Source organism: Taurulus bubalis, assembly GCF_910589615.1.
Source record: "Taurulus bubalis genome assembly, chromosome: 14".
Lineage (NCBI taxonomy): Eukaryota > Metazoa > Chordata > Actinopteri > Perciformes > Cottidae > Taurulus > Taurulus bubalis.
Window position 1 is genome coordinate 10,856,892 of NC_136602.1, and position 19,319 is coordinate 10,876,210.

Here is a 19,319-nt window from a genome sequence, read left to right on the forward strand (position 1 = left end):
TGAAGGCATCTTAATTTGTATGTGCGTTTGTATGTAAGTGCCTAGTGTTAAATGTTGTGTGTGTGTGTGTGTGTGTGTGTGTGTGTGTGCCTTCGAGACTGAGGGTCCCTGCTGCTGCTGTTGTCCTGATTCTCAGTCGGAGCGCAGGTGTGATCCCGCTGCTAGAGGCTGTTCAGGGGTTTTAGACGACTTGAAAGGTTAAAACACCCAGAGAGGCAACCTCAGAAAGCAGCAATATACAGCCAGTCAGTCAATCAAAAGAACTATTGTACAATATACTGTATTTATACAATATTTACGCAATATTTACACTTAGTCACTTAAAGGTGCAGTGTATTATTTGGCAGCATCTAGGGGTGAGGTTGCAGATTGCGACCCACTGAAACTTTTACTAAATGTAAATAATATTATTGGCTTACTCAAACCGTCTCCGGAGATGCATTCAAGCCTGATGTTGTAAAGGTGTTAATGCATTCGTCTGTCCGCGTGTAACTACACGTAGACTCCCCAGGGTTCTCTCCCGGGTTGTAACTAACCTGCTAAAGTGCGAAATATATGGCTTTTGGTATTTCTGACCCAGATTTACAAGCGGATTTGTTGGAAAAGATGAATTGCAATCAGATTTATGATCTGGCCAACCGAGGTGCATAAATATGGCACGGTGTCAATGGACGGGCTTAAATCTCAACTGGATTTGATCCAGATACAAGACACTTGAAATGATAAGTGTTAACGGGGTCTCAGATACATATAGGGATCTTTTGAAGATGATGCTTGGGAGGAACATGAAACATAATCCTTCATAGACGAAACTGGGGCAAATATTCTGTAAGCGAGCTGTTTCTCACACAATGTAGAACACGTCAAGAATTGAAGTTAATCAGTGTGAAACAAGACGCTTGTTAATGTGGAGTTTAGTTTGATTTTCCCAAAGCAAAGATCAGATATCTCAAGGATGCATACAATTTTGCAATTATTCACTCTATGTTGAGCAAATCTGAGAGAGGTGTGACTGACCTTTGCCCTTACGAAGGATTGATTGTTACCTGAAAAATGCAATCGTAAAAACTGAGTTGCAAACCTCTCTCTCTTTCTCTCTCTCTCTCTCTCTCTCTCTCTCTCTCTCTCTCTCTCTCTCTCTACTCCTACACACTCACTGACTCCTGCTCGTTACAGCGTGAGACACATCACGGCAGAGAGAAGAAAAATATCAAAAGTGAGGCTACATTTTACTCCAGTAGATGCTGAGAACTCTCGTTGTGTCAAATGCAATAAAATCCTCAAAAGTAAGAGTTGAGCAATCTGTCAAATGATTTAGCGAACAAGCAGAACAATCGGCAGAAATGTTTATTTGTCGAGCAGCTGTCCATCCTCGTCCACTGCAGTTAATGTTGGCGATGCCATACGGAGTGTGATGCTGAGAGTAGGCTAATCAATAAAAACGTGTCACTCAACTTATTGTTAAGCTGTATTTTAAATATTTGGTTGTTTGATACATAGTTATTAATAAGGGGAGCAGCTCTGTTGTTCTAAATTATTTTGAAGCTGCTAGTCTCTCTGCCACGCCAGCCAACACACCTGACCAACTCCCATAGGAATGTTCTCAAATTTTCATTTGTTGTTGGCATTGAAATAGTATAGTCAGAGTTATTTCAACATTTCGGCCGTTGACCTTCAAGAAAGACAATTTGTTTACATATAATAAAGCAGTATTTGATTATTTTTTCATTGATAAAAACAACAAAATTCTATCTCACAAAATAATCAAAAAGAACCAATAAGAGTAGATAATAGATTTATAATAGTACTAGTATTGATAAAATCCTAACGATACCCATCCCTAATGACGGATCAGAGTCACGGATCGGATCACAGATCAGATCAGCACAAAAGAAAAAAAGGAAGCAAATATTTTTTTTGCCTCAGTCTCAAAAATCATTTCAACTGTTCTGAAGTCAGAGTAAACCATTAAAATAATGTTATCTTTTTACTTTGTTATAATCATTTATAGTGTTTTCTTTTCAGAAAGGCACACAATTCAGATGATAAGGAAATAAAATATTGTATTTTTATGTGATGTGTTTATTGTCATTAATAGTTTTAATGATGTATTATGAGCTGCTTAGCACTGGTGGAAACAGGTGATAATTCATCTCTAATATCTATTCTATATTCATGTGAAAACAACTCCTTCTCACCAACACTACATTTTACGAGATTACATGTGAACACATCATGACAACATTATAATTTACCTTCGATCAATACAAATTTTCACTGACCGGAGCCTGAACGCATCATGATGTAACTGAACGGAACATTTATGTTCATTTAAACCCGGATTGGTTGTTTACAATGTAATATTATCAGAGATCGTCAGTAAAACTTTATTTCACACTGTGATGGTTAACGTTAAACCAGGGGTGGGCAATTCATTTTCCCAAGAGGCCACATGAGAAATTTGGACCATTGTGGAGGGCCGAACCAACTTAATTCATTTAACTCAATATTAATGTTATTACTTTATTAAAAAACTGTAAATCATATGATTTTGAGCTGCTACTGGTAAGAATGCATGTTACAATAAGGCTATGAAAATAAGTTAAAAAAAAATAATGTAATTTTTTAAGATTTGTTTAAACCTTACCTTAAATGTGTATGTTAAATACCAGCAATTTATTAACTTTAAACAAAAGCAATCAGTGCTTTTGATGTTTTCCAGTTCAGTTGTTCTTACTCAGGGAGAAAAGTCCAGTCTGTGTTGGCTTGAACAAGAGCATGAAGTCTGGTTGAATGAGGAGGAGATGAAGGACAGCTGAGAGAGAGGATCTGATCTGTCTTCATCACTAGAATGTTTGTTCTCATGTAGGTAGATCCAAAGAGAACCAACATCTTCTGAGCAGGCCTCCTCATGTGAGGAAAGTTCTCCTCTTTGAGAGAAGAATAAAAATCCAGAAGTGATATTGACTTAAAGTGCTCTGCTATAGTGTATCAGACCGCAGGTCAGATCCGCGGCGGCTTTGCGCGATTCATTTTCTGGAGGCGGAGACTGCAGCGTGAGGCTCCTTGGAAGGCGGGGGTCTCGCCGCAGCACCCGCTGCCCGCTGAGGACAGAAACTGCAGAACAATACGCTTTCACTTCAGTCTCCAAGTCGGCAACACTGCCCGTTGTGAGGCTGCGTAAGCGCGCGTGCGCGCACACATAAATAAATCGCCTTCAAAGTAAAAGCAGTGCCGATTGTATTGCACTCATGACGTGCACCTTATTTATTTATTTTTAATTTTTGATTGACCTCACGTGGGCCAGACTGGGAGAGTCTCCCAGTCTGGCCCGCAAGATATCCAGGTCTGCGTTAAACTGTGGTCCGTGACTAGCTATCAGTGTGCTAGATACATTTTGAATTCATGAACGAATCTCTAAAAACAGCTGAGGTAGACGTGGAGAGACAGCTGAGCAAACAGTGTATATTACAGCTGTCTGAGGCTTCATCCTCTGTCTCCTGTTGACTGTCCCTTCACTTCCCTGTTGTTTCTCTTCTGTCTGTGGATTATGACAATGAGAAAACACACACACAAGCAATAGTCCCATAAGAATATCTCAGCCAATAATGTTGTTTTTTCTTTTTTTTCTGTAAATACAGATTAAACCGAGGGAGGATCAAAGTGCAAGACTTGTTTGTTTTTTCAATTTTCAATGATCAGGTGACTACAGGCAAGACTTGAGCAATCAGATTTGCCTATGTTAATTCTCAGTCGGGGACACCTCTATAAAGAAAAAAAAGACATTTCATAAGGTCACTTTTACGTGCTATCTTGCCCACAATAGTTACTTTGCCACTTGCTTTCGTCACAATTTCATCAAGTAAATTGTGTCTTGCCAATTCTGGTCTGAGGCAGTAAAGATGCTCTGATGTTTGGGACCATAGCAATACAATTAAAGTAACTGACTGAGAGGCAATGAAATTTCCATTTGCTGACCTCCATCCTCCCAAAACCAAGCTTAATTTCATGCCCTGTGCTGGTAAATAAGATGTGCTATTTTTTATCATGTATTAGCTATGATACCTCTGCCTTCTTCATATGTTTCAATATTTAACAGTGTCTACAATCTTTCCTTTAACCAAGTGTTTCATACAATGCATCTATGATAGTTGCTACAAGCAGATTATGTATTGCAAGTGCAGACATGGCAGGGAAAACAAATTAAAGTATGTTGTTTTGTTGCTACATTCAGTATAAGCATTCTACATATATGTCCATCAAAAAGCGTGGACTTATTATATTGATACAAACTTATTTAGATGACATTACGTGACTCTCAAATCCCATTTGCAGTTGCACATTTTGTATATACAAACCCAATTTCTGGGAGACAAGGTTGCAGAATAAACAAACAAAGTATCACCATGGACATAATAACTATTACCTAACCAGATGCTCTAGGAAATGAAGTTCAAATGATAGTCCAACAATAGCATTGAGAGGGTTAAAAGATACCTGTCAATATTTGCTTGGTCACAGGTCTAACAAAACAGTGGATGTACTAATCATAAACTGCTTTTGGCTATTCTGGTACTGGTTGCTACTAGCAACAGACTGTTAAACTGAGACTAACTGCTGGTGGCAGAATAATAACTCCTTATATGTGTTGACCAATAGGTTGGAGATAGTGTGCAAAGGGTAAGGACAAATATGAAAGACACACACGACCGTCTACGCTTGAAATTGTAATTTAGAAGTAAGATGTTGTATTTCAAACATTTATCACACAAACTCACTGAACAGAGAAAGCCATCTGTAATATCTGAGCCGCTCATTGGTTTGATTAATATTTGCATGGTTACGCATCTTTTCCTCCTATAATGAACAGTTTCTCAGTTTCGGAAGCTGAGCTGAATCCGGGACTCCTGCAGAGTAAAGAGCCTCTTGTCAGAATAATTGCTGCCTCGTAAAAAAAGTACCAGACAAACATATACAACGAGTATGCGCACCCATGCTGGCATGCAGTCACTCACTCACACACAGTCACAGAAACGTATATTCATCAAGTTCTGGAAAAGCAGTGGGGGGGAATTATCACACCGGCTTTGCTCGGTATTTTTGGGTGCTGAGATCTAAAGCTTTTGCCTCAACGGGTTTCAAAACATCAGCCGTGACTGACAGAAGGCCTGATGAAATTTTACAATGACACAACAAGTTATTTCTTCTTGTCGGAACTGAAACAAGAGCTCACAAGTTTGATGTCATTTCAGTGTACACACTATGGTATTTTTCACGGTCGGTGCACACAGAGCACGAACAGGTAAGACACAGAATTTAACAAAATAATACAAAAAGACAAAGAGCAGGATTAGCAATACCCACCAATGACTGGATGTATTGTGACTGAAGAGGAGGTTACTTATTTAAAGTTTGTTTGGATGTAAATACAATTGGATAATGTGCCTTATTCACTAATTTGTGCGCAGTAATGTTCTTTGTTTGTGCACAAAATAAGGACACACCAAAGTTAGCATCAGGATACAGAACACATGCACACTGTCCAATGTAAATCTTACCACCGTGCACATGCTAATGAATCCAAATCATTCTAAAATGACATACACATGTTCACTATTTGCAATCAGCATACCGCCACACCCCCATTTGTCTACAAAGAAATACATATTTGACTTCCTGAAAAATCAGTAATTTGTCAGATTTCATTGTGGAGTTTGAGTAGGCCACAGAAGCAGCTATATAGAGAAATGTGTCATCTGATATAACCTGAAATAACCTGCTCCAGGGCCTAAAAATAACCTACATGCTGATGAATAGCAAACAGAACTCCGTTTGATTTTCTACAGCCGGGCAGACTGCAACTTATCAGGTTATTCCAACTGATTTCCTCTGTGGCAAATAGTTTCTGTATGCTTGTTTATGATGATGAGGACAACAAACAATTAAAATTGATCTTACGAACCGACGAGAAAGCAACTTGTGCAGAAAGGTAATGTGTTATTGCCGTGCAGATGCTGCAGTGGTTGTCCCTCACAGGAGCAGACTTTTCCTTTTGAAGTCATCAGCTCAGGTACCAGTACTTCAATCATGACACCATGAAATGGAATCTGAGTAGGAAGAAAATAAGATGAATTCCTGTTAATGGAAAATGTTTTTTTAACAAAAGACAGGAGCCTTTTGAAAATGTATTGGACTGATTAAAGGCTTTTAGAAGGAACAACATAACAGTTTGCTTAATTTTTTCTTTAATATAACGCAGTGTTCTTTCGATCCTATTCATTTCCGTCTTTTATTTCTACGACGAATTACTCCTCAAAGAGAAATTCCACCTTTCTCGTTGGCCCCCCTCCTCCTCTCACTGTTTATGTCTCTAGACTTTAGATACTTAAATTAAAAATGGTATTTCACTATCACGGTTTGGGCCTTGTATTGTTTTGCCGTTTCACTAGTTTATCCCCATAATTACAATACCCGCCCAGAAATATTATGCGTTACATGTTATATTATATTTCATTAAAAAAATTTATTTCGTATTACCTTGTTTTTCCCATCGCTTAGAGGGACCTGCACCACACATAAAACTCTCCACTAGTCATGAATGTCAATACTACTCAAGTCCATTAACCATGACTCAAAAGATTGGATTGCACTCATCTCATTGTACTATGAAATACAGTATATTACCACGGCAGCACAGTACTTTCTACAGTGTTTTTTTCTGTACTATTGAGCTAAGCCTTCCTGTTTCCATTTTTTCACTACTTTGTTGACCTTATGTAATTTGTTTTCCCTCTGCTTATTTGAAATGTTAGCAGTGAACTTTAAGCGACAACACTGTTTTTAAAATAGCGTACGGTAATGAAAAATGCAAATGATCTTTGTTGTTGTGACAATGTCGCCCACTATGAATGATTACTTCCCTTCTAGAGACGCTTCTCCTTGAGTGACTTTAGTAGATGATTTCAGAGAGTACAATGAAGTCAACTCAATTGACCTTTTACACAATAATGCTTTTTTTATCCACAATATTTGTAATGCTCAAGTTGTCAAAAGTCTTTAAACTGGAAAGGAGGAATATTTACACGATCACATCTTAAATCCCAGAGCTAACTTTAGATCCCAAACAAGGCTATAATTGATGAATACAGGTTGAGAGTGAGGTTTGTTACTGTTACAGAGATTAACTAAAAGTATTTTAGATATACTCCTATTCAATCAGCCTTTGATATATACACAAGGTGTATTTTTCATTTTGAATGGTGGACATGGTTAGACATTGATGGTTTGGAAATTAAACACGTTTTACGTCACTGCAGCTGAAATAGAAACCCTGAATGAAACAGCAATAGAATCAGGTATTCTCTTAAACAAAAGATGGGTTATCCTCTATACAACACAGCGTGGGTGAGCGTGGTGGGTAGATGGCGGGTGGTATATTGTTGAGCTCAATATTTCTCAAGCAGCTGCTGTTCAAAGTCCATGGACTCCTGTCTCCCACATGGGGCGAGCATCGAGCTGGCAGCTGGAGACGGCATCTGATTGTTCTATGTTGGGATTCTCTGAGATGTGAAAGCTGTCATAAGAGCACACATTAGTGCCTTACCCCAAGACAGGCAATGCTCCAGATAACAAGGGGGATTTGTGTTTCCTACACTGTATGTGTTTCTTTAAAGCTCAAAAATGATAATAATTAGATCCATAAATATGAGGAGAATTCCTCTAATGGGATTTTTTTGTCTTCCTTAGGCTCTTTGACACTGTCTGGCGTAAACGACCTGTCCTGCTTTCTCACGCTCTAAAGAGCTCTCTTAGATGTAATCAGACTTGGCTGATATTATTAATGACTTAGGGGGGAAAGAGATTAGACTCTTCCACCCTGCCGCCCTGACAGCATCGCTCTTTAACGCTTTCAAAAACAAGACGTGTGGGAGGTCTCCAAGGAGTAAATGTTCACGTGACTGTGATTTTAATAAGTGTGTGTGTGAGACGGTGTGAGTGTATGTGAGAGGAAGACGCTTGTTTTTCTCATTTTCTTAGACATTACCGGGAAGAGGGGGAGTTTAGGAAATCAATGTTAATGAGAGAAATTAAGTTGCAGGAGTAGGCAAGTTACAGATTTGACACAAAAGTGTTTAGAGTGATGGTGAAAACCAATTAAAATGCCCACAAACCCAAACATTAAAATAATATTTCATTTTGTGATTCTGTTGGGTGCTCCCACTAATTAGTTTAGTGTCTCACAGCTGTGTTTAACCCCAAGTTAATAATCTACAAGTGCTAAAAGGATATTTCACAGCCGAGCACATCCTAATAACCAACATGGCACCAAAGACACATGTTGATAAATATTTCCACGGTTTTCGAATTCATTTTATTTTACGTGTGACAATATGTAAAAGTGTGAGCACTTTGCTGTAAATAACATACAGTATGTCAAAATACACATGATCATTTTCTACTCTAGAGACGACAGTAGGCAGATGATACATGTAGGTTTCCCTGCATCTAGACAGATGGACATGGCAAGAGAGAGAAGGAGCTTATTTAAGAACTTATTTTCTATCAAATAATGTATACACAGTACATTGAGCTGTGCATTACACTATGTTACTACCAAATATGTTTCTTGCCATCCGAGTGTATGTTTCTGTACAGACTTCACTGCTTGAGACTCTGGTCTAATCTTCATTTAAGTACCACTTCCATGTAGCCCTGTGGTGCTTTTGGAAAGGATTGTGGATACTTCATCTTAATCATCATGGGCTAGACTGTTTTAAGATATTTTAAACACCAATAAAATGTATGGCACTCCCAACCAAAATCAAGATTGCAGTCACAGTAACAAACACATGCAAGTTCTGATGTTTCCAAACCCCCTACGCTCTGTGGATGTGAACTGTCATGACCTGAATACAGAGAAGAAACATTGTTGAGCTCATCCCATGTTTATGTCATTTAATGAGCCAAAATTAGATTACAAGAACAAACACACATGCTGCATTTGCATAATCCCCTCGGCTGAAATTCAGTTACAATGAATTATGACTGAGCCAAATGAATGGGGGAGGCCTTGTCCTGCACTCAATCGTGTGGCAACATCCATATGTATATTACCTCTCACTGTTTTCCTCAGGTTTAAGCACAGATTCTCTCTTTTGGGCCCTGGCATGTTAAAGGAGCTAGTTGTCTAGTTTTTCCAGTATTCACAATCAACAATTATTATCTATTGTTGAAAAGAATTGGGAGAAGCTGAAGGCTCGGGAATTACAATCATTTCATCAAGGAGAAGGAAGGAAAGGACGAAGACGAACAAATGATAATGATAACGTGCTCGGCTGTTGGCAGCATGGCTACGAATAGCCGTCTTTTTTTCCGAGGTGGGATTACATTCAATTTAGAGGAGCGAGAAAGTAGAAAGAGAAAATAGGTGCTAAACAATAAGGGTTATTGGGATTTTTAATTTAGGGAGCAAAATCTTTAATCCAAATTTGTCAATTACACACTTTACGTGCACATACAAAAACAAACCATCGTTGGAAGGAGCTATCATAATGTGATATTTGAAATGAGTAATAAACAATAAACATCTGTTGCATATTACACACATAAAAGGACATGTACGTCAATGGCGGTGCATCTTTTCACAATAGCAGCAATTTGATTACTTTTGTCAGTTGACGCGCATCGACACTCCTCGGCGCTGCCAATGTGTGTTGTGTGTAGACAGTACATGTTTTTTTATGTTGCATACATTTACAGTCCACCATTGCATGATTGTTTAAGCCCCCTCCCACTGGAACAACAAACTGCCAAATTCCTCTCAACCTTTCACAGACAACATCCCTTAATCTTTCCAGCGCTGCCTGGGGTGATACGAGCTGTGAAGCTAATGGTCGGCAACCCATGAGCATTATGACATTCATCTGCGCCCTCACTACAGGATAACTAGCTCCCTGAGTCTCAACACAATTTAGTCAAGACTCAGAATAATACGTTTACCTACTGCGGTGCGCTGCAGGCTCCCTACATATCTTATTTCCCAGTGCCCCACACTCCCACACGCCAAAACACTTCTTTGCCACAGCATAGTGATGTCTAAACTCCTACTCTTGTTGCTGTGGGGTCAAATTGGAAGGCTACTCCAATAATTTCTCCCTAGACCGATCTCCATATACCAGGTTGGTTGGGCCATCACCCCTACAGAAATAATCTTTTTGATTAAAAAAAAGACCAGATCGGGAGTAATTGTTTTAAAGCAATGCCTTTGGAACGCTTGCAAAGAGGAGGAGAAATAATTGTGGAACAGTGTTTACAGTGTTCCTGTATTTCACAATGTATAATTTTACATTTTTACTCAGTGTGTCAGATAATTGCTTACTGTTAACTTGTGCGTGGGTTTATGTGTATGTGCACACAGCAATGATTAAGTAGGTTAAGGCAAATAATAGAACAGCTAGAACAGTCTGATAAATTCATGAAATTGCATCACTATTGTAATGGAGCCTTTGAAACCAGAAAAAAATGCCACTGCCATATTATGATAAGATAAGATATCCAAAATCCAAGAAAATATCTCTTATATTAATATTACACGGCCCTATGCATCTGATGTATTCTGTGTCTGAATACATGTTTATGTCATGGTGTGTGTTTTGGGGTTCCCACTTCAAGAAAGTGTATCAAACCAAAAACCGTGTCAGGCGTAATGAGGACATTTCTCTTGTGGTTTGGCCCTATTTTAAACTGCTATCAAACTCTTGGTCAGCAGAGAAAATCTGTGGTGTCTGTGAGAGTGTGTTCACTCACTGTGTGTGTGTGTGTGTGTGTGTGTGTGTGTGTGTGTGTGTGTGTGTGTGTGTGTCTGTGTGTGCGTGTGTGTGTGTGGCTCCTCCAGTCCATGTCGTTGTGTCCTTGAGCAAGACACTTAACCCCTAATTGCTCCCCGTTGCTGTGTCTGCGGTGAATAGAGCAAAAATGTAAGTCGCTTTGGATAAAAGCGTCAGCTAAATGTAATGTTATGTAATATAAGAGTTTGCATTTTTGTATCTGTGTTCATGCATCCATATTAAATTACTAGTATTTTCCAGGTGATCACAGACAATTTCAACTCGAACATTAATCCTAAACTGGTCAGTTACATTTGCTATTATTCCTACCTAAAATACATCATGAAACAGAACTACTCCCGTGAAGACACGACAACTGGCAAGAATCACAAACCATCCTCACGCTCTGAAGGTGAACCTCCAAACTCACAAGGATAGAAACAAAGGCTGGTTTGCTGTGTGTGTTAGCGTAAGTAGACATCACTTTTATTAAGTGTGTAGCTGTATCAGATATACTCTATTAGGGAATGCTCATTAAACTGCAAGCCCAGGCCCATCTGCCTGCAGTGACACTCTGATTTCACATCAGCTGCAGGTGTCCTTTTATTGTAGCTAAGCCTGGACTGTGACTTGACAGATTCAGATCAGCTTCATGATCCAACACCGGGAAATTGGTTTGGTCCAGTGCTTCAGAAATTTCACACAAAACAATAAGACCACAACATACTCATAATAAAACACATTTGATCATGTTGAGACTGAGACTGAATAAAAACAATAAAGTCAAAAATGATGTCTTTCCCTGCATCAGGTTGGTGCTGCAACTGAAAATGAAATGGGGGGATGAAAGGGGATGGATATGATCCTGTAAAAAATATAAGTTAATATGGTATTTATTATATAAGTTTGGTTTTCAAGATTGTGGCTGTATCTTGGTCAATGCCATTGACTTTTCCTGTTTTCCTGATTTGATTTTGCAGCTTGACTTGAATTTGAAAGCTACTTTCCATTTTGAAAGTTACTTTCCAGTTTGTCTCAGCAAAATAAAATATGGAGTTTTGACAGTTTTGTTATCAAGTTTCTGGCCCAACAAGCCAATTTCTTCTCGGAAATATAACATTCAGGTGTGGGTTTGAGGTCCACTGCTCAGATGAAAACCTGCATGGACTGGTTCCAAAAGAGCTGGCTCTTCACAACAGAGATCTATTGAGGTGAAACATATTCTGATTAAAAGTGACTATAGAGGACCTCAAAGCTGTTGAGGCTCAAAATCACAGAACATGGAAAGAAAGGGAATTTTTGAAAGACCCATGCCTCCATCAATCACCAGTACAGCAAAAGAATGGAAATAAATGCAAGAGATTCAGCACCATTTCTGATCTTTGAGGCAGTGGGTATTCTGTAAGGATTACTGCAAGAGAACTATATTATTCAAGGAGGTGTCAAAGAAATGTAGCGTAACAGTGATGCATTCTGGGCATCTCTAGCACGGACTAAACTCCACAATAATGAAATCACCAAACATGAGTTTGCCCGTGAAAGAGACTGCTGCTCTCAAAAGACAAAGTATTGCTGCACGTGTAATGTTTGTCTCACATGGTCTGGTTGCTTCATGGAACAATGCTATGAGACACAGTGTGATATTGAAACAAAGAAAAACACTCTTTAATCTCCATCTCCTGAAAGTATAGATTATTATGGTTATGGAGTTGGTACCTCAGGGCCAACGCAGATGGAAATTATTGGTGGAACAATTCATTTAAAATTGTTTCAAGAAATTGTACAGACAAATATCATAGTGGCTCTTTGTGATTTGAAACTTAACTTTGCCACACAGTTTAATAATTGTCAATAATACAAAGAGCAATTAGTACCTCAAGGGGTTTAGCCAATACAAAAGTTGAGCATAATCAAGTCAGACTCCTGACATTAAGCCAATTACACCGCTGTAGTGTGACTTGAAGCAAGCCACCCATGCAAAGCATTTCAATAATACCAATTAACTCCAACCGCAGACTAAGACTGATTGTCAAGAATCCCTCCAGCTTGCTTTGAAGGCCTGATCAGCAGCTAAAGAAAACATTTTGATGCAACTTATTGCCGACAGAAAAGTACCTAAACTGAAAAGTCCACATATTCCCCCACCTTCTCTATGAGCAGTGAATTCAGCGGGCATTTAGTTTGAATTCACTCACACATGCTCCATGCCATGATACAACTATGATTCTTCTCACATCTCAAATGTAATATAAAATGCTTTAAAGTGGATATGATATTCACTATATCCAAATTCTTCATGCACAAAGCAACAGTTCGCGGTTGCAATGAATGTATAATGTATAGTGCATAAAATGTGTTGTTTATCTGAATGCCTGAGGGTAAAAACTGTCTTTCATTACATTATCTTGTGTATTCCTCTTTCCAGCTCTAACAAATGTGAAGCTGTGGGCCATCGACCGACAATGTTTTCAGACGATCATGATGAGGACGGGTCTTATCAAGCACACAGAGTACATGGAGTTTCTGAAAAGGTGAGGAAACCTAATTGTCCTACAACGACAGACAATGGCCCTGGATAGGATTTTGATCTGAAATGCCATGAATGAATTAACTAAATGGTTAAAGGGGAATATGTGTGAGCTGTTTCCCTGAGGATTCCTTATTCATTTTTGCTAACAAATTATCTAACTCAAATGAATTGCTATGTCACTGAAGGTGTCATTCATCCAACTGAAAAAATACCTCGTACCTGTATCATCTTTTGTTAATATCCCTGTCTGGGCACCCTAACCACCTATTATCACTTAAAAGGCCTACGTGAGTATAGGATAAAAGGAAAGACCCATCAAAAGACAAACGGTGAGATTAATTTGTCCACCACAGAGAGCAATGTGCAGTGATCAGGATGCATGAGGGATTCAATTACAGTATAAATCTCACTTGTCCTTTATCTCTGTTCCTGTTTTTCTATCGTGGTCTTCATTAAGCCAATTATGCATATTATATCACCTCTTCCCTATATTTCAATTGCCACATCATTTTCTCATGACTTTGTTACATGGCCCATATTAGAAGCTACTCTATTGTCTTCTCACTTCCTCTCATACATTTCTGTTTGTGTTTAAAGTTGCCAATGATAAAAGCACACACTCTGCCGACGATCATTTTTTCCCGCTGAACGAGGCCTCGTGAACAACTGTGATCATGATCAAACTCTGACACTATTTTACAGAGTTGGTTCAAGGCAGGCAGGAAACAAACTTTTCACTTGCTATTTTCAACACATCATCAAACCTAAACTACAAAACAGGTTGTATGTCAGTACCTTCCAAAACAACTCGTTTGACTGTTCCAGAAATCATTCCTATCCTGGTTTTGTGATGTGCAGCCTTTAAAGGTATAGTTATGTTTTGGAAAATTAAACTTCCTAATTAGCGATAGGGAAAGATCACAGATGTGGTTAAAAATACCATTGTTTACTTTTCGTAATAGACTGATTTAAAGTCAAACCTATGTCATTCACTTTCACATCTTCCCTTACATCTAAGGGCAAGGGTCAAATCAATTTTAACTCCTTTGCTTTTGCAGCAGTATAACAATTTCACACGGACTCTGCCTTTGCTTTTGCACGTGAGCTTTATTATTTACTGTAATGTAAGATATTGCCGGTTTGGGAAACATAAATACAGGTTGCTTAAAGTGTTTGACCATAATGACAAAGGCTTTAGTTTTTCTGGCGAGGACCGTCTCCCTGGATAGTGTAACAGTCTGTGACATTTGCAGGTCAGTCATAATAAAGTCACTTTGCTCTATCTGCAGTACCCTTTCACCACAAAGGAAGACATTTAATTCCAAAAATATATTTCCAACCACATAAAAAAACAATCTGCTAATCTTACTTTTATGTCCTAAGACTGAAGCAATTTTAGTGATGGCTTTGACTAAAAAAAGACTCTTGCTATCTCTTCACTGAGTATGTGAGCGTGTACTGTATGGCAGCTTTTGCCTCTCAGCTGCTCTTATGTAACAGTCCAACAGATAAGTAAATATTTAACAGATATTACTTGGTTTGGGCTCATTCCATGTGTGTTTGGTTTATAAAGGGTATCTAGGGGGATCAGTTTTTCATAGCATAATTTGTTATTGTAATGTAAATAATTATATGTGCTGCTTCCGAGAAGCATATCTAATAAAAGTGCTGTCGTTAATTTGAGCGTAAGCACAAACACGCAGGTCCCTAAGTCTGCTACCTACTTGTATATTGTGCAACTATTTATTAGCTCTCACAAGTTGTGGAGGAGGAACTGACAGGGAAATCCCACATGGTATTACATACTGGAAGTGAGTGTGCTGATGGAGACCTTTTGTTATTACCTCTTTCTATTATGTGTTAGAAATCACTCAAGCACATCGCTCCTGAAAAGCAACTGAGGGGATAATGTTTGCTGAACTGACAAACATCCCCTAGATTTACAAAAGGCATATCACTGTGAAATTATATTTTCAAAAGGTTTTTGGGCTATTAATCTACTCTCTGCCCCCTTCCACTTTGGGTAAAAGTCTAGCTGTAAGGCATGGCATCAAAGCAGACAGCCATCTGCTAAACAATATGTGAAAGGACGCAGGAAATGAGCATTGGTGAGCATTAATCAGACCCCAAGGAAGTGCTGGTTTCTCTAGGCGTTTTCCAGGATTGCCAGATAAAATGATTTAAGGTTCTCTTATACTTTACTCACAGTGGCACAGTGTTATGAGTGTAATGATGTTAGAATGTTTCAAATGATCAAAAACACCACATTAGTGAAGCTGCACTTCCCCACTGGCCTCGTATAATTAATTAATTTCTCTGCAACACGATTGAGTTGTTGGATTGGAGTTTACTACGACCGAGGCTTTTTGTTTGTGTCAACAGCTTCGCATCTCAAGGGATTTAAACTCCATATGTTTCATGTAAAGTAGGGTCAGCTGATTAACTCGGGCCTCTGTGGAGGAAGCGACAACCCGAAGATGAGCACAGCGACTACTGCCCGGGTTGGGGGCCAAGGCGAGATGGTTCAGATTACTGTAATAAAGCATGGCAAATGAGGGGGAAGAGGGAGATGGAGAAATACACAGAGTGAGAGATGATACAGTGAGATATGCCCTTTGTTCACCAACAAGGGTTATTTCGTCCTTTATAAACATTGGGCCAGTTTTATTTAGTTGGCTTGATAAGAGGCAGATAGCATTCATTTAGGCTGCCAGGAAGCAAACAAAACAAACATGAGGGCCTCATACTGGTGTATGCAGCCTAGGATCTGATTCCCTGCTGTTTAACCAGACACGTTGCCCAGCTTATGCTAAAATATTCATATACAGCATCTGTAATACAATATACAGGCCAACTGCCATAGCATAATATTGATTTGTACGTGTTCCTGTTGCCTGTTTTCATGTTATTCTCTACAGATCAAAGGCCTGCTTTAAATCTCATCAACACTTTCAAAGCCAATATTTATACTAAGCCGCCATGCATCCTCCTTTCTATTTTTTTTTTTGACAGACAACAACAACAAAAGTCTTAATCAGTCACATATGTCTGTATGGTTCATACATATGACATATAATACATATTCAATCTAAAAGCACTTTATTTTCTTTCTCCTGCAGCGTTCCCACATTCCACGACTTGCAGGAAGATATTCTGAGCAAGCTTGCCGATGTCCTTGAGGAGGTAAGTGCCTTGTTCTAAAGCCGATGACACCTGCAGCACAAAGCAGATGTCACAAGCCTACTCCACACATCTTAATAGATTTCCATATATGCCCTTGCCTTTATTGCAGAGAGAGCGATGTGTCAGAGGGGGAATAAAGATATAATCCAGATAGTAAACTATGGGTGAAGGCAGGTGCAGATTGTGTGTGTGGGGGAACGAAGTGTGCATAGTTGGGATTTCACTGTAATTGTTGCTCTTTCAGTAGGTGCTTATTGTGGTGCTGTTAAACCAAATAATCCACCTACTAACTGACAGTTAATTTCATGAACCTGTACAGGAAGTCAGTATACTGCTGCCAGTAGCATTTCAGGTTTCAAGGGGCAAGCTGGAGCCCTCCATTTTATTTAATAAAGTAAGGTGATATTCATTAAATGTCACCACGGGAACCTACTCTAACCACTTAATAGTTACAAAGTGAACAATGCATTTTGTAATGTAATCTAAACCAATTCTCAAAGAAAGGCTTCAAAAACCTAAAACACGTTAGAATGTTTTGCAAATGGACAGCAGCTGTAATATGTCTAAGATATGCCGAATAATTAGTATGTCCTTTTAACAGCAGAATGTTTTTTCCATGCTGATTTCAGTGTGTGTTTTAAGATGTTTCTCAATATCACATTTTCTATCCATGTGCACACCGCTTCGTTTGATGTGTTTGCCAGCATAATTTAGTTATGCAAACACATTCTCATTTACACTTTTGATGTGTGCTGCTAACATTGAGGCTTTCAATATGTTGAATTGCATTCAAATATGGCCTTTGCCTACTTTTTTAAGTTATTCAATGTCAATGTGTTTATATGTGCAATCAATTATGTATGATACATTTGTTCCAGATCCTTTTGCTTTTAAGAAAAAATAAAGAACATTGATTATTCAATCTGTTGCAGAACTTGAACTCATCCAGAGGCAACTTGACCATGTAGTTTGGTCAGTTTGTGTAGCTGTTAGCTAAGTTTGCTCTGCCAAGCAAGCCAAGTTTAACTGCGTTGTCCTGCTGCCTTTAAGTTTGCTAATCCTCTCAAAAAATGCTTGAGATCCTCAAAGTCTGTTGTTGAAGCAGGCACCATGCCCTCCGAATAACATACGGGAAACGTCCTCTCTGACGTTTTGAGCCATTGGAGAACCACATTATTTATACCAGACGTTTAGTTCATAACAATAACCCGTGGCTAGCTATCTATCTTCTTTGAAATACATTATAACTTCTAACTACTAAGTGCCACTGCCAGTGACGACAACAGTAGGCTACTTGGCATATAGCCTTTCAAATTGCAAGGAGGCCACAGGTAATCAGCCTCATAGCATGCAATCTGTGGCTTTCATTGTCAACGGCTTTCGGCACGCATGTTTTTTTACACACTCTGGGGACTTGACATTGTGTGGGAGACTATCCGCTCATAATGGCCTCTTGAGTCAAGTGCAATTAAAACACAATTGTTTTAAATGTAGAACAATTATAAATAAAAAGCAGGATCTGAGGATGTATTAGCGATGTCATGCATTGATACAGAATTACTAAATTACTCAGTGTCACTAGAACCACTATTTTGTTGTATACAAACAATACACTTATGTAATAGTGCAAATAGTGTATCTGTGTATCAGCAACTTGATAAACATATAGGCATGTCACATACGTACCATGTTTTACTACATAAGTAGAGAACCAATGTGTCAATTATACACTCACCAATAAAGCACCACTGCAAAATCTAGTGCATATGAACATACTGCTATGGTTGGGTTTGTACCATGGCAGTATATACTTGTCCATGTCATAGCACAGTCTTGTGACTTAGACCTTGGCCAAATACCATTATGTTTTATGTATGCCATGGTGAATCATAACTACATCATTTATATCATTGAATGTACGATGTACAACCACAAAGACCGTTATAGAACTTTGCTCTAAGTGTTGAAAGGTAAAATTCACGACCTTTCGGTTAAAAGGGTAAGCAGAGCAAGAGACTCAAGGGAATCAGTTCAGTTCAGCAGGATGAAGCGGCAGGGGTGTTGATGGGAAGAGAAGCAAGAAAAGGCAATCTATGATCGTCCACATAGCAACCTCTAGAACTCCATGTAGGAAAAGAAAAAGGTTGTGGGAAAGTACATTGGTGGGGGGAGGCTGCAAGCTATGCAGCCCACATCAAAACAGTGTGCGTAGCTGAATTGCAAAGTGTAAAATGGGAGAAACACAGCTGTAAGGAAATGTGGGTAATGCAAGCAAACATAAAGCAGTTACATAGATTTTGGTTTTTCAAGATCTCTGTTGGTGTCTAACTAAAACAAGCCTGTGTGACGCTATATGACGAGTGACCCACAGTCTTGTCAGACAACCTTCACATTTCCATAATCAAATCCTCCATAGCCAGAGTGCAAACTATTTTGCCGGCAATAAAATTAATGAGATAATAATTTTTGGTTCGTACAGGGAGGACATGTGTGAGTGAGCTGGGAGAACGCACCATGTTAACCCTGAGGAAATTAGATGGTTTGGATGGCATTCTTAAAAAATGCCTATTATTCTCTGATTAATATGTTTGGACTGTTGACTGAGGAAATATAAGTGCTGGGAAGTTGATTGAATTTGTATTTATCAGTTTTATAGACTATTGACTGCTGTCTCCCCATTCAAGGTCTTCCCTCTACAAGCAGAGGTCCTATAGGTTGTCCTATGTGTTGCCCTCCACTATAATAGATCAATTTGATCTGTGATTGATTTTTGAGTTGAC

At 38.9% G+C, this 19,319-nt stretch overlaps 1 protein-coding gene across 2 annotated transcripts in view; it reads left to right on the forward strand.

Moving 5' to 3' along the window:
* The window catches only part of LOC306747145 (cGMP-dependent protein kinase 1), a gene marked incomplete at both ends in the record, with an annotated part of 79,760 nt that overhangs the window by 39,132 nt on the left and 21,309 nt on the right, over nt 1-19,319 (forward strand). For both annotated transcript variants that reach the window (XM_079230162.1, XM_079230161.1), the window contains 2 exons: nt 13,252-13,357; nt 16,476-16,539. In XM_079230162.1, the coding sequence (XP_079086288.1) occupies nt 13,252-13,357; nt 16,476-16,539 (170 nt within the window). The remainder of the gene's footprint in view (nt 1-13,251; nt 13,358-16,475; nt 16,540-19,319) is intronic.